This window comes from Octopus bimaculoides, chromosome 4 (assembly GCF_046866305.1).
Source record: "Octopus bimaculoides isolate indiv1 chromosome 4, ASM4686630v1, whole genome shotgun sequence".
Lineage (NCBI taxonomy): Eukaryota > Metazoa > Mollusca > Cephalopoda > Octopoda > Octopodidae > Octopus > Octopus bimaculoides.
In genome coordinates this window covers 123,570,416-123,593,172 of record NC_142931.1, presented here as the reverse complement: position 1 = coordinate 123,593,172, position 22,757 = coordinate 123,570,416, and the positions used below count along the sequence as shown (strand labels likewise).

Genomic DNA, 22,757 nt, shown 5'->3' with positions numbered 1-22,757 from the left:
TATCGTCGCCAGTAATGATTCGGTAAAGAAATCGTTGCTTGTGTCCATCAGTTGAGCGGTGATGAGCAAGCAAGCCAGCGGAGTTTGTGGCGCCTTGATTTTTGTTGTTGTTACTTAAAGCATGTGGAACCCATACTCCATACTTCTAAACCTTTCCCATTGAGTGAAGATGCTTCTCTATAGCAGTGTGGGAGCATTCCATTTTCTCTACCAGTTCCCTTGTCGTTTGACGAGAATTTTCATGCAAAAGTTGGTTTAATTGCTCTTCATCAAACTCAACTGGACGGTCAGAATGAAGTGCATCTTTGAGGTCAAAATTTCCATTTTTGAACTTGGCATACTAATCACGAGCAGTTCTTTCAGCTATGGCACCCTCTCCATACACAGCACAAATGTCATGAACAGTTTTTGCGGCCTTAGAACCTTGATTAAAAGCAAAAAGAAGATGTCGAAAATGCTCGTTTTTCTTAACTTGACATTCTATTTTAATGGTCTGAAAATAAACAAAAATTAACTAAAATTAATAAGATAAGTACCAATCAAGTACTGGGGTTGGTATGATCTAATCAACTTCCCTCACTCCTTGAAACTGCTGGCTCAGTGTCAAAATTTGAAATTATTATTATTGCTATTAGCACAGTGAATTGACAAAATCAGTAAGCTGATTCTGCTAGATTTCCGCCTTAAAATATTTTGTTAAATATTTTAGTTAAAAACATTTATGTTCAGATTTCAAATCTTATTGAGGTCAACTTTACTTCTCTACTTTTCAAGGTCAGTAAATTCTTTCACAAGGCCTGAAATTTTGTAGAAGGGGGCTTATTAATTACATCAACTTTTGTGTTCAACTGATTCTTACCCTATTGACCTCAAAAAGGTGAAATGTAACATTAACCTTGGTGGAATTTTAACTCAGAATGTAATGACAGAAGAAATGCTGCTAAGCATTTTTTCTGGCATTCTAACAATTCTACCGACTCGCATCCTTTTTGAAATCAATTATTATAAAATACCAATCAGGTACTTGGTCAATATATTCTCCCTATTACAATATTTGGCCTGATGCCAATGTTAGGAATCTATATTATTATTATCATTATTATTATTATTATGATTGTTATTGCGGTATATCTTATTTATAGTGGAAATTTTTTGTTTTTTTCAATTTCAGGCCGATTCAACAGAAATCACTTCAGAGGAAGCTCTTGAAGTTCGAAAACGGCACAGTCTTCTTAGAGAACACGGAATTGGTGAGGCTGTTTTGAATTTACTGATTTATTCATTTCTTAAAATTTCAAAGTCTTTTTCTATTATACTTCTTTCAAAATATACTGCTTTCACTTCAGTTGATTTTGAAATAACGAAAATCATCATTAAACTGGTTTGTGGAATATAAATTAACATGGAATTTTGAGGGAATGTTTTAATTTTTATCACTTTAAAACAAGTCATTTGTATCATAGAACCAAGAACAGTCTCAGATGGGTCGGCATCAAAGTCTTTGTGAAGATATTTTCACGTCTTAAATTCAATTCTAATGAAAGTTATAGCATGTAGCTAAATACATTTTAGAGGTAGTTAGATTATAGTTAAACACATAATTACAATGCGGTTAAACATACAGATGACTCTTAGCAGCCAAACAGAAACATGTGGTTGGCAGCCTGTATCTGAATACCCACAAACTGCTACTAAGTAACTAAAGAACTGTAGCTAAGCACTTATAGGTGGCTGCTGTCATGTGACTAAACACCTACTGATGGCTACTACCTGCAGATGTTTAGCAACATGTAGCTAAACCTCTTTAGGTGACCACAATAATGTTGGGTATACATTACAAATGGCTACTATCATGTAGCTAAACACCTACATGTTTGTTAGAATGTAGCTAAACATCCTTAGATAACTGCATGATTTATTTTTCCTTTTTTTTTTTTTCCCAGTTCTCCAAGATACCATCAGTCGAGCCCAGATGAAAATAGTGGACGTTGCCGACACACTGCAAGGTGATTGGGTGATGCTGGCCCAACAGCTAGACATCACAATGTCGGAGATTAACAAGATCAAAACAGATTACAACACAGTCAATGATCAAGCTTTGGCTATGCTACATCTCTGGGTGGAGAAGAATGGCGAAAAAGCATCAGGTGAGGATTTAACTTTGTTACCATTGTTTGTAAATTGCTGCTGTGATACTTGTTGTTCATTTTTGTTCAATTACTTCGGCTGACTCTACTTGATGATAATTAAGCTGGTCCTTTTCTATCTTTGATAACAGCAAATACTGAGCCAGATACAACTTAATATAAGCCGTATTTCAATCTCTTCTATGACTGCAATGGTTGACTGAAATTGAGTAGTTATCATTTGATTGGGATGTAGACATGTTTTAAGGTATTTAGTGTTGTAGCATGGCCATATTGTGACAGGTACAGTGTGTAGCCTTGTCATGTTGTGAAGGGTACAGTATGACAGTCAGTGCCTGTTGTGAGAGTGCAGTGTGACATCATGGGTATGTTGTAACAGGTGTAGTATAATAGTCAGGGTGTGTAGTGACAGGTGCAGTGTTACAGCTTGAGTATATTGTGAGAATAGTGTGGTAAGTTATTAGAGGTGTAGTGTTGAAGCCTGGTGTCTTCTGAGAGGTGCAGTATTGCAATCTGATAGACACACACACATATCAGACTCGTACATAGTTAAATTGGACTCTGCTGATGCTTCATGGTAGAATCCCCAATGTATTCTGGGGTGTTGGTACTTGTTTGTAGCTGTGAAACCCTCAATCAGTCATGCTCATGCACACCTAAAGCACATATTTTTAGCCATGGTTTACATCTGTGTGTATACCATGGCTATAGATCTAATAGTCCAGATCTATATAGATCCAGAGTATATAGTCTATACTTTCTGCTTGGTGTATGACCATGCTGAGCACTCCAATTTGTAGTGACTTGGTGAATCAACAAGAAGGGTGACATGACTCACTATCAATTGCAAAAATGAAAAATAAGTAAAATAAAAAAAAAAATTTAATCTTCCTGAAACTAACTCCTACAATCTTAAAACAGTTGAAAAGTTTACAAAAGTCATTTTAGAAGTGCCGTAAATGAAGGCAAGGTAACCATGGTAGCTAGAATGCTGATGAAACATTAAGAATGTTAACCCTGACCAACACAGGTTTGGATTGTTGCCAAGCAACCAGGCAAGCCTTGACTCAATAGGCTGATAAGCATAGGCATTCTGGTTCTGACCATCTCAGTTTTTTGTATATCTAGGGTAAAACTTGTCCAATGTTTTTTTGTTTTGTTTTTAATGGTGGCACTTAGTTCACTCTGTTGGGTGTTTGGTGTTAGGAAGGGCATCCAGCTGTAAAAACTCTGCCAAAATAGACACAGAAGTCTGGTACAGGCTTCTGGCTGGCCAGCTCCTGTCAAACCATCTCACCCATGCCAGCATGGAAAGCAGATGCTGAATGATGATGATGGTGGTGTGTGGGTTGAGAGAGACTTCATTACTATTTCTAACAAAAGAGGGGACCCTTTGTTGGCTCATTATAATTGTTGCAATGGATAGGGGAAAAGAAAGTGGATGTAGAATGTCACTGATCAGTATTGAGTAGATTCTATAATCAAAGATGTCCCAGCCATAACCAAACCATGTTTTGTTTTAGATGTAATGTATTTAGAGCTACATTACCTAAAAATTTTTTTTAACATAGCTGGCTATTGTTACTTGAGGGAGATTTGGTTACTACTTCTAGAAGGTTGTGTGATGATATAGAGTCTTCCTCATTAGTTCTGCAGAATTTTATATGTATTGATGTCATTTGCATTGATGTGTTCTTGGAATCCTGGGATTCTTTATTTTTCTTGTGTTATAATCCTGCAATGAACCCCACCCAAAACTATGATGTTATATGCTGTTACTTTACACATTAAATTCTATACAAAGGCAGTATTTTAATCACCTGTATTGTTTTGTATCTTCTCTTGCAGGTAATGCATTAGAAAAAGCATTGATACGCATCAATCGTGAAGATGTAGTGAAGAAATGCATGTACGATGTTGTAACAGTTGAGGATGAAGTTGATATGGCAGCTGGGAGAGTTGCCATGGATCAGTCAGGTGAGTTAAATTGACTCATTCACACTAAGCTACCATGACCAGTACTGTAAATCCAACTGCAACCACTAGCATTATTACTACAACTAGATTATTTTTATATCTATTAGATTACTCCAAGATTGCTGTTACCTTTACTTCCACTCCTAATACAACTCAGTTTTTCATCTGTTGTTCCTCTTACAAAAAATATTGTACACCATCGAAATGGTTGTATCTGCCATTTCTTTTCATTTCAACAATGTAATATTCCTACATAATCTGCTGATGTTACTTAAGCAATATCTGTTTGGACATATCTTGAGTTTAGGTCTTATACATTTTATACGTGTGCAGGTGACACAAAAAATAGCACTCGAGTCCATGCTGTAAAGTGGTTGGTATTAGGAAAGGTATCTAGCTGTAAAAACCATGCCAAAGCAGACATTAGAGTACAATGCAGTCCTTGGACTCATTGGATCCATGTCAACGCTGTCATTTCAAATGAAACAAGTTTTGAACATTAATTGATCATATTTCACTGACAAAAACAACCAACAATATATACAAACATTACATCATGTAAAGTCATGCTAACCATGATGAATATCAAGTCTTTGCTTATTGGTTCCTCTTTCTTTAAGCATGTTGAGGGGATGTCAGTGACAGATATACTGGATTCAGATTTGGGGTTCAGATAGTATATTAGACTTTGAGAAATGGGTGTTACATCTCTAATGAATAACTAAATAATGTTTTCTGAAGTCAAGTGGTTTTCTGAACAACAGTACCATGAAAAAGTAAATGAAAGTTCAGTTTTCATAGAACAGCAACTGATGGGATTAATTGATGGGTTTTTTTATGGGATGAAACCTTTAAACAGTGGGTATTTTATACTGCATTTTAACATACCTGTGAAGCTAATTGCAAAAGACGAGCCAAAATTTGGTGACCAGGTAGCTTTGCCACATCCATTGGTTTGTAGTATGGATACAGTATAGCAATCTGAGCATCTAGGCTACACATGTAACAGTGTGACATTCATGACAGTTGTGGTATCGATATAACTGTAACAGTTATCACTGTTGTAGTACAGGTATAATAGTATGACACTTGTAACTGTTATAGTATAAGTATAGCAGTGGGACAGTCAAGATTGTTGGAAAATAGAAAATGTAGTGTAATTGTTGGTTGATTTGGAATATAGAGATAGCAAAGTCACATTGTGTCATTTAGGTTATAGAGATAATGGGCTGGTATTGAATGTAGTAAATGCCCAGTTGTTGGTTTACATGATTTGTGAGAAGAAATATTGGGCGATAAATAACCATGGTTATGTATTGAATGAACTTAGAAAATATAAGTTTTGTTGCAGTCATTGAAATGTTTCTGATGATGATAATAATTATGCCAATATTGCTGTCATTACTTGAATCCTTTTTACAGGCTTTGATACTTTCAAGGAAGAAGTGGGTATATCTCGGGACTCCTCAATGAAAAGAGGCATCTCATTAGATGTCTCCTATGATGAACAAGACATGATCAAGGTGAGTGGCTTTCAACTTTCTTTTGACACAGTTTTAAAGTTAAAAAGGTGATACTTGCCTTTCACACATTTACACAAATATATTTCAAAATTTGGTCTTTAAAAATATGTCACACTCAAAATGTTGTCTTGATTTGATAGTTCACATTATTGCTAAGGCTCAAATGTTACACATCCTGTATAACATTACCCCAAGTTTTGAGCCAGTTTTCTTTTTATCTTACCTTTTTTTACCTTTAATTTGAAAAATCAGATGTTGTTTAGCCCCAGCAGATATATATTATTGCTATTATGCAAAAGTGTCGTAAGTCCAAAACATTGCTTTTTCAGAAAACGAAAAAATAGTTTCACCATTCCATAGCAAAACTGTTGTACTACACTTTGACAATATTTGCTATCTTGGCATCTGAAGCAGCTGGGGATATAATAGTTTGACCAAAAGAACTGACTATTGCAAGCAAAAATTAAAATTTTTAAAAACACATTTGGCCAAATTTGGACATACAACAGTTTAACATAATAGCAACAATATGTAATCCTAACCATTCCAGCTCTGACTATCTTGTCTTTCATTCAGATATATATATATATACATCTAGGAGTACAATATCTAATGTACCCTATTTTTAAAATGGTAGCTTGGGATTTGAGGGAATTTGGTTATTTCTGGCAGGATGAATGATATATTGAAAGCTCCTTACACACACACATTCTTTATTGGCTCATATTGCAATATTGTTTGGATAAGTAGAACAATAAGTTCATCCTTAAGACAACTAATAATGATCTTGTCTATGCTCAGAATGAAACTTCTTTTGAATAGTGAAGACGATGGCCTTATAGATGGCGTTTGGCTATATAGATGAGACAAGTGAGAGCCCATACCTCTGACCATATGTCCCAGTGGGATTCAACAATCCCACTGCACTACACCCTGAGCAAGGGTCTTCTACTAATGTCTCAGGCTAACCAATGCCTTGCAGGTCAGCTTAGTAAGCAGAAATTCTATTAAACGGTGCATGTTGATCTTTCTATTTGAGCAAAGTGATGCTGAAGTTGATGACATTATGATGGGTTACTCTACACTTTTGACCACCAGTAGAATATTAAAATCCCTTATCTGAAAAACAGATGAAAATTGGTGGCAGGTTAAGCATCTGGCTGCAAAACTTTACCTCAAAATCCATTCTTGTTCAAGCCAAACTAACATGGAAAAACAGATATTAAAATGAACAAGCAAGTAGTTGGTGTTAGGAAGGGCATTCAGCCACAGAAAACCATGCCAAATCAGACTGGAGTTTGGTGCAGCCTTCCAGCACACCAGCCCAGTCAAACTGTCCAACCCATGCCAGCATGGATAAAAGACATTAAATAATGATGACGATGAAACAAATGAGTGACCTAGTTTTTTTGGAAGAAAATTTTATATTATTTTTAATAACCATAAGAACATAAGAGCAGCAAAACCCACAACTATTTTAGGCCATCTTTCCATCATTTTATGAAACTGGAACTTTGTAACATGTTGACAGCATAATGTGCAATGTTATGTGACCTTTTAATCATTACTTTTGTTTTATCATTCATAATATTTTACTTGATTTCGTTTTTCTCACAGAATGTTTTCCTTTAGTCTTCAGTTTGCAAATTTATGTTCCAACTCATTCACAGTTGTACCATCATCTCTGTATTAGTGATGTAACTGCCTTGTAATATATCACAAATGTTTCTTCACCTCCAGATTAGTGATATAACTGCCTTCTAACTAGTCTTAGCCTTTCCATGTCACCTGACCTGTTCTAATTGTTTTTACATTTCTTCACTTGTTGTTAACCTTTTACGTATTAACTTACATTGTTAACCTTTTACTTTTTAACCTTATATGGGTTAATGAAGTTTTATTAAACTGCAATCACCTTTGTGTATGACATCACATCACATTTCTTTATGTTAGCATTAGCTCTCCCAAACTCATGTGTGTTCACCTCAAGCTTTACAAATGTTAGTGTGCAAAGCCTTTCACTCTGCACAATGGCAGCAATAGCAGCACTGAACAACTGTTGCTGATATGTGTAAAGTTGGTGCAACTGTTGCTTTGTGTATTGCAGATGAAGAAATCACCAGAAATTAAATCATTACATAGCAAAATATTGGTGAGTACTGCAATGTCTAGGGTATAATGAATTGTTGTTGTTCCACTTTTTTGATGGTAAACTTCTATTTCAATATATGATAGGGGCTCTTTGAGCTAGGATTGAACCTGTTACGGAGAATCTGTTAATTGTTATACTGAAAGTTGGTCTCAACTTTCAGAATTCTATTAAAAAGTACTGTTGGAGTTAATTTAATAAATATAAATATTTAAACTTTTGCTTTAATGTTGAAATGAGGTCAAACAAGTTCAGATTTATATGCTTTCTCTGAGCTATCCAAGCATTATATTTGCTATCTTTAGTAAAAGTTGTTGCTTCAGTAAGTTGTACCAAATTTTCTTTTCTGTTCACCTTCATTTTATTTACCTTTGCATTTTCTCTTGCAATGTCTTTTCTCTGCAAAACTTCAATTCTTCATTGCCTGATTTTGCAGGAATCTGAGTCTGCAGAGGAATCGGGCAGTGATGCTGACACCGAAAGGCACCGAATAGCTAAAGGTAAATAGGTGTTTAAATCTCCTCTCTTTTTATTCTTTATCACTCCAGTTCCTGACATTGCTGCATGTTGTTCAAAATGTAAATCATTCAACCAAATACTCTGTCTGTTACATGTCGAAAGCACTCTTCTCTTAAATCAACTCTCATTCTCTCTAGCATGGTTCTGTTAATGTCCTTGTTAGATTTATATAAATGATGGTTTATTATTATTATTACTATTATTATTATTATTATTATTATTATTATTATTTTATCATCATTGTTTTTGTATTTATTTTTTAGAAATATTTTGAAGTTTTAAAATCAAAATAGCTGTGCCATGGGAAAGGATCTCAGACTATTTTAAACTTAACCATTTTTTTTTTTTTGCCCTTTCTTTAATCAAAGCCATTTTACAGAATATCTTACTACTTGTTAGTGTCCTGGGGCCTGTCTGTTTGTCCTGCAAATTTATAATCAGGTTGATTAAATAAACCAGTATATTGAATAGCTAAAACAGGTGTTAAGCTATTGAATACTGCATTATGCTACAATGCAGTTTTGTCTTTAACCTAAGGTTAGTTTTTAACATCTGGTATCCACTGGATTAGTTTGCAATTTAGTTAAATCATTTTTACTTCACATGCCTATCATTTTGATATTTCCTACTTAGCATGAAACTGCTAATAGAAAATACATAAACCTTACCTTTGAATGCCTTTGAGTATGTAATGTAACACAAGCACCATAAGTGTTGGTTGTCAGTTTATAAGCATCATCACAAAACAGAAAATATGTAATGACACTTTCTCTATATTCTTTATTCATTGAATGCGCAATATATCACTCTCAGTATAGTTCTATTGTAATTCAACTGTCCTCTCTCTTTCTCTCTCTCTTTCTCTAATGTAATCATGTTTTGCTATTGTGTGACAATCAAAACTATTGAATGATCTTTCATATGAGTGAAGATTGTGAATTTGACCAATCAGGAAGGAGGAATAATGGACCTAATTACTACTAACTGATGATCAGTGATGAGATAAAGGGAAAACCTAGCATGAAGTATTGTTCTCAGGTGGTACTTTGTGGAAGTTTATTTCATGTAGTTGAGAATTCCAAAATGAAAGTTATTCATAAATGAACCTATGGCTATAATCACTTCAATAAACTTTACTGCTAAATATGAATATGAATTCATTCTATAAACAAAAGGAAATAAAACTGCTGGAATACTTGTTAGGCAAATGTCATGGTCATTAAACTCGAATATTCACAGTATAATTACCGATACATTTATACATTATTAGCAGCATTTTTTCTGGCTTTACATTCTGAATTCAAATGCTGCTGAGGTTGACTTTGCCTTTCATCCTTTCAGGGTAGCAGTTGAACACCAGGGTCAATGTGTTTGATTTCCCTAAAAATAACTGGCTTTGTGCCAAGAATTAGGAAAAAATATACATTATTACTCTTTATTTCATAATGTCTGCATTACTTATAAAAAAAGGAATTTTTTCCTCATTTTAAACATGTTATTGATTTTACTGCGTCCTTCCAATTTTCCTAAGCTTATCGTTCAGCACTGGCTGCTGTTTAATAGCTTCTTAAGTAGAGAAACTTGGTAGAAATTTGTAGATACCAAGAATTTAATTGATTTAGTGTAGCAATAAATGAAAATTAATAATTTTACTCTCTGTTTTTTCCCTGCTGGAATGAATTAGGGACTATAAAAATGTATGAAAAATACTTGCATATACATGCCAGTCTGTTTTTAATGAATATTTTCAACATTTAAGAGAAGAGTTTTGAACATTTTACTCTCTTCCAAAATTTATCAAAACTATTCATGGATTTGTTGGTCATATTCTCATATCAACTCTTTTCTCTGATTAAGATATTTTATCTTTTGTACATAATAGCATTAACTAGTTCAGGTTTTCTTTTTGTGGTGGGTGTGCTTCTGTGCATAGTTTTATATCACTATGGGAATACTGTGCATTTATTGAATAAAAAATATGGGAAAGCAATTTATATTTAAATACATTTTAATAATACAAAACTCTCAGGTAGAAACAGACACGTGATAGTTCTTATTTTGAAAAAAGGAAAAAAAAAAACACAAAGAAAAAATGAATTATAACATTTTTAAAATTTTGTTGAGACATGCTGAAATCCCCCTCCACATACATACTACATTGATGATGACTACACTGGTTATTATTGACCAGAGTTTATTTGCTAAAGTGCAAAAATTCTACATGTATATTTTATTGTAATGTGAACTTGATATTACCAAACTTTAGCCATGGAATTTGTCTAGAAATAATTACCATTTCATTTATATTAATTTTTTTTTACTCTCATTATCATCCTCATTAATATTATTATCATTATCTGATTAAGTCATCTCATTTATGGTTCTCACAAATTGGTATTGTATTTCTATTTTTATTTTCTCGAAAAGAGAACCAAACAAAAAGACAAAAAAGAATTTGCAATTCTGAAAACTGAATTAATTTCCATATTTTTATCATCTGATTGATTTGATTTCAGTGCAGGGAGAAATATTGTGATACCTGTAAATTGTATCTGCTAAGATTTATATTGTATTCTGTCTGACTGCCTTGCTGATGTCTTACTCTGGCTCGATGTTAATTCTAACAACTAAAATAAAGGGAAAACCCCAAATATCATTGCTTCCTTACTGTAATTATCGCAGCACCTCCCCCGCCAGCAGCAATGAGCCAGGATGAAGTATTGGTTAAGCATGTGGACCACAGGCGTCCAGAAGCTGCACCCGTTGCTGAGTCTAGTGTGGATGATACTGACCGCAAAAAAAATGCCTTCGTTGAATTTGCTAGACAAATGGATGAACTAAGTGACATGGAAGAAACCATTAAACCAGTTGCCACTTCTGAACAAGGTACTAACTAGCTGCATGCTAGTCACTTCCCGATTTAAATTCCAAGCCACATGCTGCTATTCCGCTCCAATTAACCCTAACGCTGCTTCTGAAAATCTCAAAATACGTAACAAGGCTGCTGCAAATATGTTTTCTTTTAAACTTTTTACTTATATATTCTTGCAATATGGAAATAGCCTTGTTGGTTATTTCAAATTTTTAATCCCCAACTTTTTTTTTTTTTTTTTTTTTTTTTTTTTTTTTTTTTACATGTGACTAATTATGAATATATTAAGACCAAATTAACAGCATTGAACAGTTTCTTTCACTTTTTACCTGTGCTGATATGGCTTTGCAATTTCTTGTACTTTAGCTCACACCTTTAACTCTACAGAAACAAGAAAGCATGTATAAGAAAAAAAAAATAACACTTAGCCACATTAATAATTCTTTTATCAATCGAGTCTCCCTAACAGCATCAAATAACATATATATAGTATATATATAAAATATATTTATACGTATGTATATATATATACCTTATATACATATATATACCTTATATATATATATATATATATATATATATATATATATATATATATATATATATATATATATATGCACACTCAACAACGTTTTTATCACTCAATCCTTTATCCCAACAACTCCAGATCATTTAGAATTTTGGTAATTATCTCCTTTCCCTTGATTTTTGCATGAAATTTCATTGTCTTTTGCCTGTTTTTTTTTTTTTTTAATTTTTAACCTCGTGTCCTTCACTATTTTAGTAGTAGTACACCTGAGTTCTAATGGAAGATGAAAATATTTACTTTATCATTACATTGGGTATAAATCAGAGACTAGTCACAAATCATAGGCAGCTCAGGATTTCATCTAAAATATGTTTTGTTTTTTTTTATTTCCATGCAATATCCTCACTCATACACACATCATACCTAATTTCACTGAATCATTTCCTATTTTGAGTGAATAACTTCATGACCGGAAAGTCTTTCCTCATCTTTTCTGACCACCTCAATAAAATTACAAGAGTTAGTTGGATTGTTATATAAATTTAGACATTTTTTGTGAATTCTTAAAGCAATGAAATTATTTTACAACTGATTATCCAGTTGTTTTGTCTAATGCATTCCCAGCCAACTTATAATCATTTAGCACTCTCTCTCTCTCTCTCTCTCTCTATATATATATATATATATATACATATATATATATATATATATATATACATATACATATATATATATATATATACGCACACATATGTAAATAAATACTTACACTTATATATCTTTTAATATGCATAATATATATTATTAATAAAGGCAAAGAGAAAACTAGTCTAAGGAAGTGATACCATGTGTCAAAGAGAAAAAATAATAAAATTAGTAAAGTAGGCTTGGGAGCCTTCACTTCATTCACAGCCTTTGAACACACCTCTCATTTTTTCAAAGAAGGGACAGGCCCAAAACATCAGAAAACACTTCTCATTTCTTTCAAGAAACTTACTCTCCTCAGAGAAAAATTTATCACATTTTACAAATTCTATAAATAATTATGTTAGATTTGTTGATATATTCATATAGAGTGGTATGTTTTATCTAAAGTTTAACCCTTTAGAATTCATTGTATAAAAGTATTGGATATGACAGAATGGTGAAACTATGGGAAACATTGATTTCCTGTGTGATTTGGCAGTTTGACAGTACTATTAAAAGTAACATCCCAATGCAACTAGCAAATTGCTAGCTTGAATAAATATCGTTGTGATATGGTGACTGGATTTTAATGTTAAATATATAGCCACCAATTTGACACAATCATATGAAATAAGTCACCAGTGAAATATTGATATGGCAAGATGTAAATAACAAAAACTGCAATCACAGGGGAATATTTACAGTCACTATTCCATCTTTGTTCACTTGTTCAAGTCCTGTTGTGATACAATCCAATGGCCACTCTGGTTAATTTTAAAGGAAAGATAACATGCAGTAATAAGATACCCCCAGGGCTGGTAGTTTATTAACATAGTTAATCAAAGATCAGAATGAAGCTTTTTTGAGTCAGCATATACCTTCTGTTTTGTTTTACGTGTTGACTTTAGAAAACAATCAAGAGCAATTCTTGAAAAAGTAGTGCTCTTGGTCATTCTGCCATCATTCTCTCTTTGAATCTTGAATTATACATGGCCTTAAAATAGCATTGCAATACTGTAATTTTACATTCTGTAACTGACAATATTTTACCTCTTTTCTCTTTTTGTCTGGTTTTAGGTTTCCATTAAAGAAATAATTATATCAATATCTACATTCACACACACACACACACACACACACACACACACACACACACACACACACACACACACACACACGCACGCACGCGCGCGCGCGCGCGCGCGCGCGCGCGCATATGTATACATAAATGTGTATGTATATATATATATATATATATATATATATATATGTGTGTGTGTGTGTGTATATGTTTGCGTATATGCATACATATATACATAACATTATTAAAGCCTATTTCTATTCTTGAAACATATTTAGCTCTGTAGTAAAATAAATATTGATGTTGTGACCCCAAACCCCACAAAAAAACAAGTTTCCGGCAAATGACTTAGAAGGTCTTCAACAACAATACTGTTATGTATGTTATAAGCACATAAAAATGATTACAAAAACAGATTTTTATGGTTGTCATGGAGTGTACCATTTTCATTTATTTTACACACACATACACTCATGCACGTTTGTATCATAAACATACATGACTCTTTCAAATGTCTGAGAGAATATGAGTGAAGGAATATTGTCTCATGGTTGTAGTTTGTACATTTTATCATTAGAAGACTTCAAATAATAAAATAGAGGTATGTGTGTGCGTGTTCAGTTATTGATTAACCCAAGTCATAGCTGATAAAGCAAACCAAAGAACTGTGTCTATCTTTAATTTGGACATAATGTATTTAAGACTACATTATCCAATTGGTGCATTTTTTTTATCATGTGGTATGAAGAAATTTGGCTACTGTTTTTAGCAAAACGTGTGACCATGTAGGAGTTCCCTTGTGCTTGTGAGGGTGAAAGAGTAAACATTCCAAGTTCAGGAGCAATTACCAAAAATAACATGTGGAAATTGAAAGTATCCCATCGTATATGTATGTGTGTGCATGTACATATGATTGTGTTTATATTTCAGCTCTATGAAACAAGGTATGAGCTGTGTTGCTGCTGTCACTTTTGTCAACAAATCATCAGCTCCCTTCATGCCTTCAAACATGTGTGGATTTAGAGATCCCACACTTGAAACTCAGTTAAGAGTTAATAACAGGAAGGGCATCCAGCTGTAAAGAAATGTCTCAATAACATTTAGCCCATGCTAGCATGGAAAAACAAACATGAACAATTGAAAGAAAGAATTTGTTGGTTTAAACCTAGTATAACATGGATATATAATACTCTGATTCATTCAGAGTTGTATTGTTATAGAAGGCCAGATGCAGGTCCACTGGCTAAAACACTTGTGATTATAATAAGATGAGGACACTGGTCCGAATATATCAATGTACAATGACAATTATTCCTCATCTCAGAAAATTAGACAAAATTTAATATAGAGCATTTTGTTACTTTCATATATTTTTATTTACGTTTTTAATTTATTATGCATAACAAAGCAAATAACTGACTAATTTATAGATAAATAGTGCAGCTTATATTACTATTTTCACCATAACTGCATGAAACCAGTTAAACCCCTCTAATTGATGTTTATTGGCAGAAGTTTAACTTTTTAAAGCATGTCTAATTCTTTTTACTGATGGAACAGTTTTAGTCAACCTAAGGTCACACACATTCTAGTCATGACCATTCAGTCTTATTGTCTGACATAATATATTTCAGACCACATTACTCTCAGTGTGACCTTTGGAGGGAGTAGGTGCCAGTGGGATGTAACTTGAGGGGGATTTGACTACTTTTTCTAGCAGGTTGAACAGCCATTAAGTAACGGGCTTGAGTATGTCTTGTAATTCTGTTTGGCACAATTCCTTGGAGATGCTGAAATGACCAAGTGGATAAATTACTAAACTGCCAGAAACAAGCAAGCATGACTGTGGTGAAGACATTCACTTCCCAATCACATGGTTTCAGATTCAGTCCCACTGCATGGTACCTTGAATATGAGTCTTCCATAGCCCTTAGCTGATCAGATCCTTGTAAGTGGATGTGATTGATGGAAACTGAAAGAAGTGAATTATACAAGTGTGCATGTCTTTCTGACATCACATAATCATCGTAAACAAACATACAAGTGGTGTCCTTCGTTTTCAATCTTCAGTAAAAACATGTCTGGCCATGGAGAAATATTACCTTGCTTGGAAACAGGTAGATGTTGGTGACAGGAACTGCCCGTCCAGCTGCAGAAAATCTGCCTTAACAAGTTTCATGTGGCCCATGTGCAATCATGGAAAAGTAGACATTAAAGCAATAATTTATATATATATATATAAAATGCATGTATATATACATAAAGTATAGGTTATCTGGAAATGATCAATGTTTGAATCAGTTGAAATCTACTGTATCAGATAAATACCTGAGGAATAAGGTTGATAGTCCAAATAATTTTACAGTAATAACTCATTTCAAATTTTCTTTGAAATTGTAGCAAGAATTATTATTTTCTTGCCAATATCTGCTATAAAACTACATTATCTAAAGATTTTGATATCTAAAAGCATGACATAGTATTGAAAGCATGGAATGCTTTTTAAGAAGCTTTATAATTCTATCTTTTTTATAAATATTATCTATATATACACCAACATTGCAACTACTAAGTATTACTAAGATTTTTCTAATGTTTTTGTGACAGTTATTGGAAGGTGATGAAAGTCCAGAATGTAGTGGAGGATAAGGTTCTACAAATATTTGATTGAACTCTCTCTACACTCGGCACTATTTTCTTTCATCAGTTTTCTATAACTATGATTGAATGACAATGCTTCAAGTAAAATGATAAGATTAGTTATTTTTATCTTTATTTCACTAAATATTATCCGTTCTACCTCTTATATATATATATATATATATATATATATATATATATATATATATATATATATATATATACACACACACACACACACACACAATCCAAACATATTAACCTGCATGTTTTTTTTTTCTTTCCAAACTCCTCCAAATATTTAATTCTTCCTAACAGATTATATTACCATTCCTATCAAATTTTTTCAATATGCATGACTCCTCATAATAATCACATCTAGTTAGACTTCCTCTCCGCTAATACTTTAAGGAAAAAACACTCACAATATTGATCATGAATATTATTTATTGTTTTGAATTATATATTCAACTTATAAACAAGTCACTGACTATTTTTACAGTATTTCTTTTAAATTTGTTTCATCCTTAAGTTTGTTTTTTTTTTTTTTTTTTCATGAATATCATTATTTTAACGTAATAATTTTGATGTTATTATCAAAGTTTCTTTGTATTCAGTTTTGGGGGAGGAGACATTTTATTTTAAAGGAAAAAAACATACATAAAGGTTTCTTTTTTACTTAAAGAATATATATTCTAAAATATATATATATATATACACATATACACTCTTCAGTGACAGTGATATATGAATTGACAAAGATATGTATCTCTATATACTATTTTTTAAACGTTCTGTTGCCCCGCCCCAATTTTTGTTTATTCATCCATGACAGATGAAAAACCGTCTATCACTGAAGAAACTATAGTAAGTAGAGTGAAGGGAGCTGGGACTGTGACGTCAGTCATCACCAAAACCGTTGTCACAGAAACAGTCGCTAAGGAAGCTATTGTCAAAGACGAAGCCCCAGAAGTGATGGCTCCGTGTGTGGACGTTGCTGATTCAAGATCATCAAGCGGCAGCTCTATCTGCGACAAAGAACAACAAGGTACAATGCACGGTGTGGAATAGCATGGTCTGCTTTAATCGTCAGACTTCTCCAAGAAAAAAAAAATAGTTCCTTGTGTTTTCTTGAAGAACATTGAACCCCCTTGCTGAATTTTCTGCATGATATTCCGTCTGCTTTCGGTGATCACTGTAGATGACTGCACTTGACACTATGATGACCAACATGAACTATTATTTCTTTTCCTTTTTTTTTTTTTTGAGATTTTGTTTGTTTTATTTTGTTTCCTCTTTTTTAATGGGTCCTCATATAAGTGTAAATTAGATTAAGCTATCTCAATAACCTCATGAGATTTACACTTTTGTTAATAATCAATTCAACCACCATAAGAACTAATAATATTGCTGAGATCACATTGCTGATAATATCAACCAGAGGCATCAATGGTTCTAATCTCACCATGGGATCTACTTGACTCAGAAAAAAAACAGCAGCTTTTTTTTTTTTTTTTTCAATCCCCTCAAAGAAATCCATGTTGAAATAAATGTGAGCAGAGAATGTATTGTGTTGGTATTACAGAATTTTAATATCACGAACTGAGAAACTACTTAAATTATATTTGCAAACTATTTGAGGACCCTGATTCTTTGCTTCCAGTTGGCTGACAAACTATATCCTTGTTTGCCAAAATCTTTTTCTTTTTCATGACAGTTTTGCATTTTCCATTTTAACAAATTTTAGACGTCATCTTTCCTTTCCTTATTTCTCTTTCAAATGTCTTACTAACATTGATATGGAATTTTAAAATTGTGTTTGGCCTTTCCTTTTGGGATTGTGACCACTTGGAATTTTCTGAAGCTGCATATTCTGTGACTCTTTTTTGCTTTGAATCTACCTTCAGGTTGAAGAAATTACTTTCCTCTCTAAGATTCTCTGTAATCTATTGGTTCTTTGTTCTCCAACTTTAAGCTAACAAAATAGAATGAAAAATAATTAGAATTTTCAGAAATATTTGCATGAAGTTTTGGGATGCAATATTTATCAAACTTGAATTAGTTTTTATCTTTTTTTTTTTCCTATATTCCTCTCTTCTAAGTTCTTAAAGCATGCCTCCTCTCTCTCAAGAATGCCATTCTTCTAATTTTACTGTTTATGCCTGCAGTTACTTCATTTTTCATTCAGTTTTTGGATTAAATAGAGATTAATTTATTCTGTTAACTCTAGAAAATAATTCATTAAGTTTTAATGTTTTTTTAAGAGAAGTGAAGTTTATCTTACTCAAATTAACATGATTAATGTTAGGTGGCTTCTTTCTGCTTGTTGTTATATAAGTTATTAACATCTGATGTAATCCTGTTCAATATATTCTAGTGGCATTGCTTGAGAAGAAATATAAAGCCACAAATAACTCATATCTCTGGCTTCTGCATGTTATTCTTGAATCTACCTGTCTTTCTTTTTAGCTTTTAAGTATTTTAAGAAGGTAGTGGAGAAATTGCATTAATGGATATATCTTTTCACATGGAAAAAAAATAGAGAATTTTTCAAGTTCAATTTTGAAATAGAATGTCTTGTCTGTGTTAGTTCATGACATCATTAACATCAAGGTTTGGAACGTAAGGTCTTAACACTTGTATTACTTCATGTAACAGATTCTTTGTTGCCTTATTTTACTCTGTATTCAGAAGTTTGGGTTTATATTCACTTTTAAGGCTTTGTTACTGCTTTACTTTTTCTTTCTTTGTTTTTGTTTTTCATTTAAAGTTTGTTTTGGCTTCTGTATTAGCAAGTTAAGCAACTCAGAAAGAAGCATGTGCAATTCTGATTAATCCAGGAATTAAGACTAATTAAGCATTATATGTGATCTTGTAATATATACTCCTCTTAGCATATTAATTTATGTGTGCAAATTGCACCACCATTCTGATAAATATTTTAAGGGATTCATCCTAAGAGGTCTATTTTCATAAGTTACTAACTTCATATGTTTGCAATCTAAACTATCATAGATTTTCCTATGACAATATTGCTATTAGCTGTTTTTTACAACATAAAATAAAAACATCTTCAGAAAGATAAAGTAACCATCCAAAAAATATTTTCTGTGAAGCATCAAACAAACTGAGCATCTTGGACTTCTTTTAAAGAAGGGTCGAAAATGACCAGTGCTACTTCATGCAAATAGACTTTTCAGCCATTGATTCATCATTGTTAATTTTTTGTATTCTGCTACTGTGTAGAGAAATAATCAGTTGATTTGAACCTCATTTTCACCCACACCAAATCTCGGCTCACTTAAAATATCATTGAAATACTGACTATATATATATATATATATATATACTGTTGTGTATAAGTGGCCATTATTGTATATCAATAATAATGATTGTGATATCTGACATAAACATATAGCAAGATATTATATAGACAGGATGTTGAGGTACATCAAATCAAACTCATATTACTGGTACTTGGTTACTTTGGAAGGTCAACTGATATTATTGACATAGAAATGTTTTTACTTCTTTGTTTTATATAGGAAATTTTTTTTGGTGAATTTTAAATCTGTTGTAGTTGGTCACTTCATTCCTGCACTGATCAATTCTATTTGTCTTGTATATGGTCAGTAAATAATTAGTGCTGGATTAATCAATATGGTTAAACAATTAGTGTTGTACAGGACTAAGTGGTCTTAAATAATTAGTGGTCAAGCAACTGTATTTTACCAAAATCAGTCTGTCCTTAAGTCCAGATAAAATTTTGATCATGTCTGGCTGTAATTCTGGATTTTATCATCATCATCATCATCTTCATTTTTATTATTATTATTATTTTTATTATTATTATTATTTGTGTTGGTGTCAGTTGCAAATATATATTTGTGACCATTTCTTTTAAGCTTTAGTGGCTTCTTGTTTTGTGGTCAGCTGGTCAGCCTTGTCTTTGTGCACACTTTTTTCTCTGGGCAAAACAACAATTCCGTTTAATTAGTACTTTAGTTTTAAAACTTTAACATTGTAGTTTTCCTCTAATAATTTCTCTTCTATAGTTAATTAAAAATTACTTTAACATATAAATTAAGCTATTGTCATGAAGTTGTTTCACTTCTGCCAAATTTATTCAAATTGTACTTTAAGTCAGAAACAATCAATAAACAATACTGTTAATGTTAATAATCTTTCATTTATTCATGGTACTGTAATGGCTTGCAAACTTGGTAACAGGAATAAATTAATTAAAAAAAAAAAACATTTTTTAAGTGATTAATAAAATTATTAAATAAATTATAAAGTATTTTATAAAATAGATTTTGAATAAAATAATTGAAAATTATTAATTTTTTTTATCAGTTCACATATGCAGATGTAGCTATTGGTATTATTGATGTAGCATTGATATTATTTGTGTGCATGTGTGTATGCTCTTAAACACACATTCACACATGTACTTAGTCATTTCCTTAAAACTGAACATTTGTATTGTTATTCTGAGAGTCTTGTATGATGTTCTTCAAACAAATGCCACGCAGGAGGAACTCAGTATAGCAACTGTGATTTTACAAATCAAATCGAGGAATAACACTCTATGACAGGTATCGTCCCTTGCATTACGGAAACATTGCATTTCCTAAAAAATCTTACTGTAATGTGGTGCTGTGCAATGTGAAGCATGTTTTCTGTATGACTTTCATGTTCATAGACTTCTGTGCAACAGGGAAGTCTGTAGAAGATAGGTTTTATGTAGTGGGATTCCACATGAGATTTTCCAGAATGCAAACACTTCTATAATACAAGGGCTGCTTGTGTATTTATATACATAAATATATATATATTGAGTATTTTTCTCGCATCTATTTAAATGCACACACACATACACACTAGTGTATGTATGTGTAATTAAATATATATATATATACATATATATATATATATATATATATATATATATATATATATATATATATATATGTATATATGATGGACAGATAGATAAGATAGTATTGTTGTAATTTTAAATAGCCATCTAATATTTTTAAAACTGTATTGAATCTGTCATTTTTCAGAAATTTTACCTCAAACTAAGACTCCTCCACCTTCACCAACTGAAACGTCTACATCAGGTAGCTGTCTTTATTAACTAGACTTCCTAATATTTAGAGACATTTACTTGCAAGCACGTTTATTTATATATATATATATACAAACACACACATGCTGGCCTACCAACCAACAAACCTCTTGTTAGAATTTCTGATGGTTTTTTTTTGCTTGCATTAACAAATTAGTCTAGTCTATTTAGAGATTGTATGCTCTTCAGCTGAACAACAACACTCATTGCATACATACCTACACACACACACACGCGCGCATTATTTGGCTGGTCTTATTGGCATCATGGCTCAAACCAACTCTGACCCTCCTTGCTTAAGCAGAACACTGCACACACATACACACACTGAGAATCATGCTTGCAATTGACTGCTGATTGGTAGAGTAGTTTGTGTTGGTAGTTACCTTCCTTATGCCAATTGGTAAAGGGTCATGGTGGTTTAAAGCTTCCTTTCAGTTACAATAATATGAGACCTTATTCTGGATCTTTGATTTAATTTTCAGACTGGAATCCATAATCATATTATGCTTGTTTCTCTTTAAATAGCATCCATATCCACCATCCACTCAACCCTCCTCCATATTACTGAATGACTTGTCCACCTTATATTCTTCAATGTTCTGATCAAGTTAGCATGATGAAGTTTCTGGAAACAATGGTACTGTGATGTGGTTCCTGCCTACATCAACTTGCCTTTCTTTCTCTTTGGGTCTGATCAGCTGTGACAACCAAAAAATGTTGGGATTGGGTGACACAGAATCTCTAATATTGTGAATCTACCATCCTCAACATTGTTGGGGACTGAATGATATAGCATGTCCATACTTCCCTAACTTCTTTGAAACAGTAAAGATTGGGTGACAGGACATCTCAACACCAAGCTCCTTCAGTATTACTAAGACTGAAGAACTATGACACCTCCCAAACTCGCTATTCAGTTATGTACATTAGAGAACTGAGAATGTTCCAGTGGTACCCCAAAGATTTTCGAAGGAACATGGGATAGGGAGGTGTTCCAGTGCTTTACCTTAGTCATAGAATATTAAAATAAGTGGGCAGCATGAAACCATTTTTTGAGAATAGCATAGAGATGTTTGATGGAACATATCTGATATCTTAGATAGAGAGGTGAAGCATTGAAAAGTAGGTTTAAATCTGGAACATCAGCTCTGTCAATATCACCAATTTGACTGAAGGCCTCCTCTTCCTCCTCCAACTAATCAAAAATTGTTTTTAAATGTCTGAAAATTACATTATTGATACTAGCAATATTGGTTTCTTGTAGTTGATTTACACTGCAGATAGTAGGGTAATCACCAATCATACATTGCCCTACCCATTGCAAATGGTTTTTAGCATGGTTTCCCTTTATCCTCTTTATATTCATTTACTCTTTTATTACAGAGTTGTGCAGTTCATTAAAGTATATGAATTGTTAATTGAATTATTTCAATCTTTTTTTTTTAAGAACTCCTTCCACACCTTTGCCAGCCAATGACGGGTCAATAGAGTTCACC

The 22,757-nt window shown here is 32.7% G+C and overlaps 1 protein-coding gene across 50 annotated transcripts in view; it reads left to right on the top strand.

Annotated features, from left to right (window-relative positions):
* The window catches only part of LOC106871604 (uncharacterized), a 353,757-nt gene that overhangs the window by 305,145 nt on the left and 25,855 nt on the right, over positions 1–22,757 (top strand). For 25 of the 50 annotated variants that reach the window (XM_089351385.1, XM_089351383.1, XM_089351386.1 and 22 more), the window contains 8 exons: positions 1,172–1,250; positions 1,944–2,147; positions 3,996–4,124; positions 5,547–5,647; positions 8,233–8,296; positions 10,998–11,201; positions 16,960–17,172; positions 21,194–21,250. In XM_089351385.1, the coding sequence (XP_089207511.1) occupies positions 1,172–1,250; positions 1,944–2,147; positions 3,996–4,124; positions 5,547–5,647; positions 8,233–8,296; positions 10,998–11,201; positions 16,960–17,172; positions 21,194–21,250 (1,051 nt within the window). The remainder of the gene's footprint in view (positions 1–1,171; positions 1,251–1,943; positions 2,148–3,995; positions 4,125–5,546; positions 5,648–8,232; positions 8,297–10,997; positions 11,202–16,959; positions 17,173–21,193; positions 21,251–22,757) is intronic. The other 25 variants (XM_089351389.1, XM_089351392.1, XM_089351373.1 and 22 more) reach the window with 3 other exon arrangements.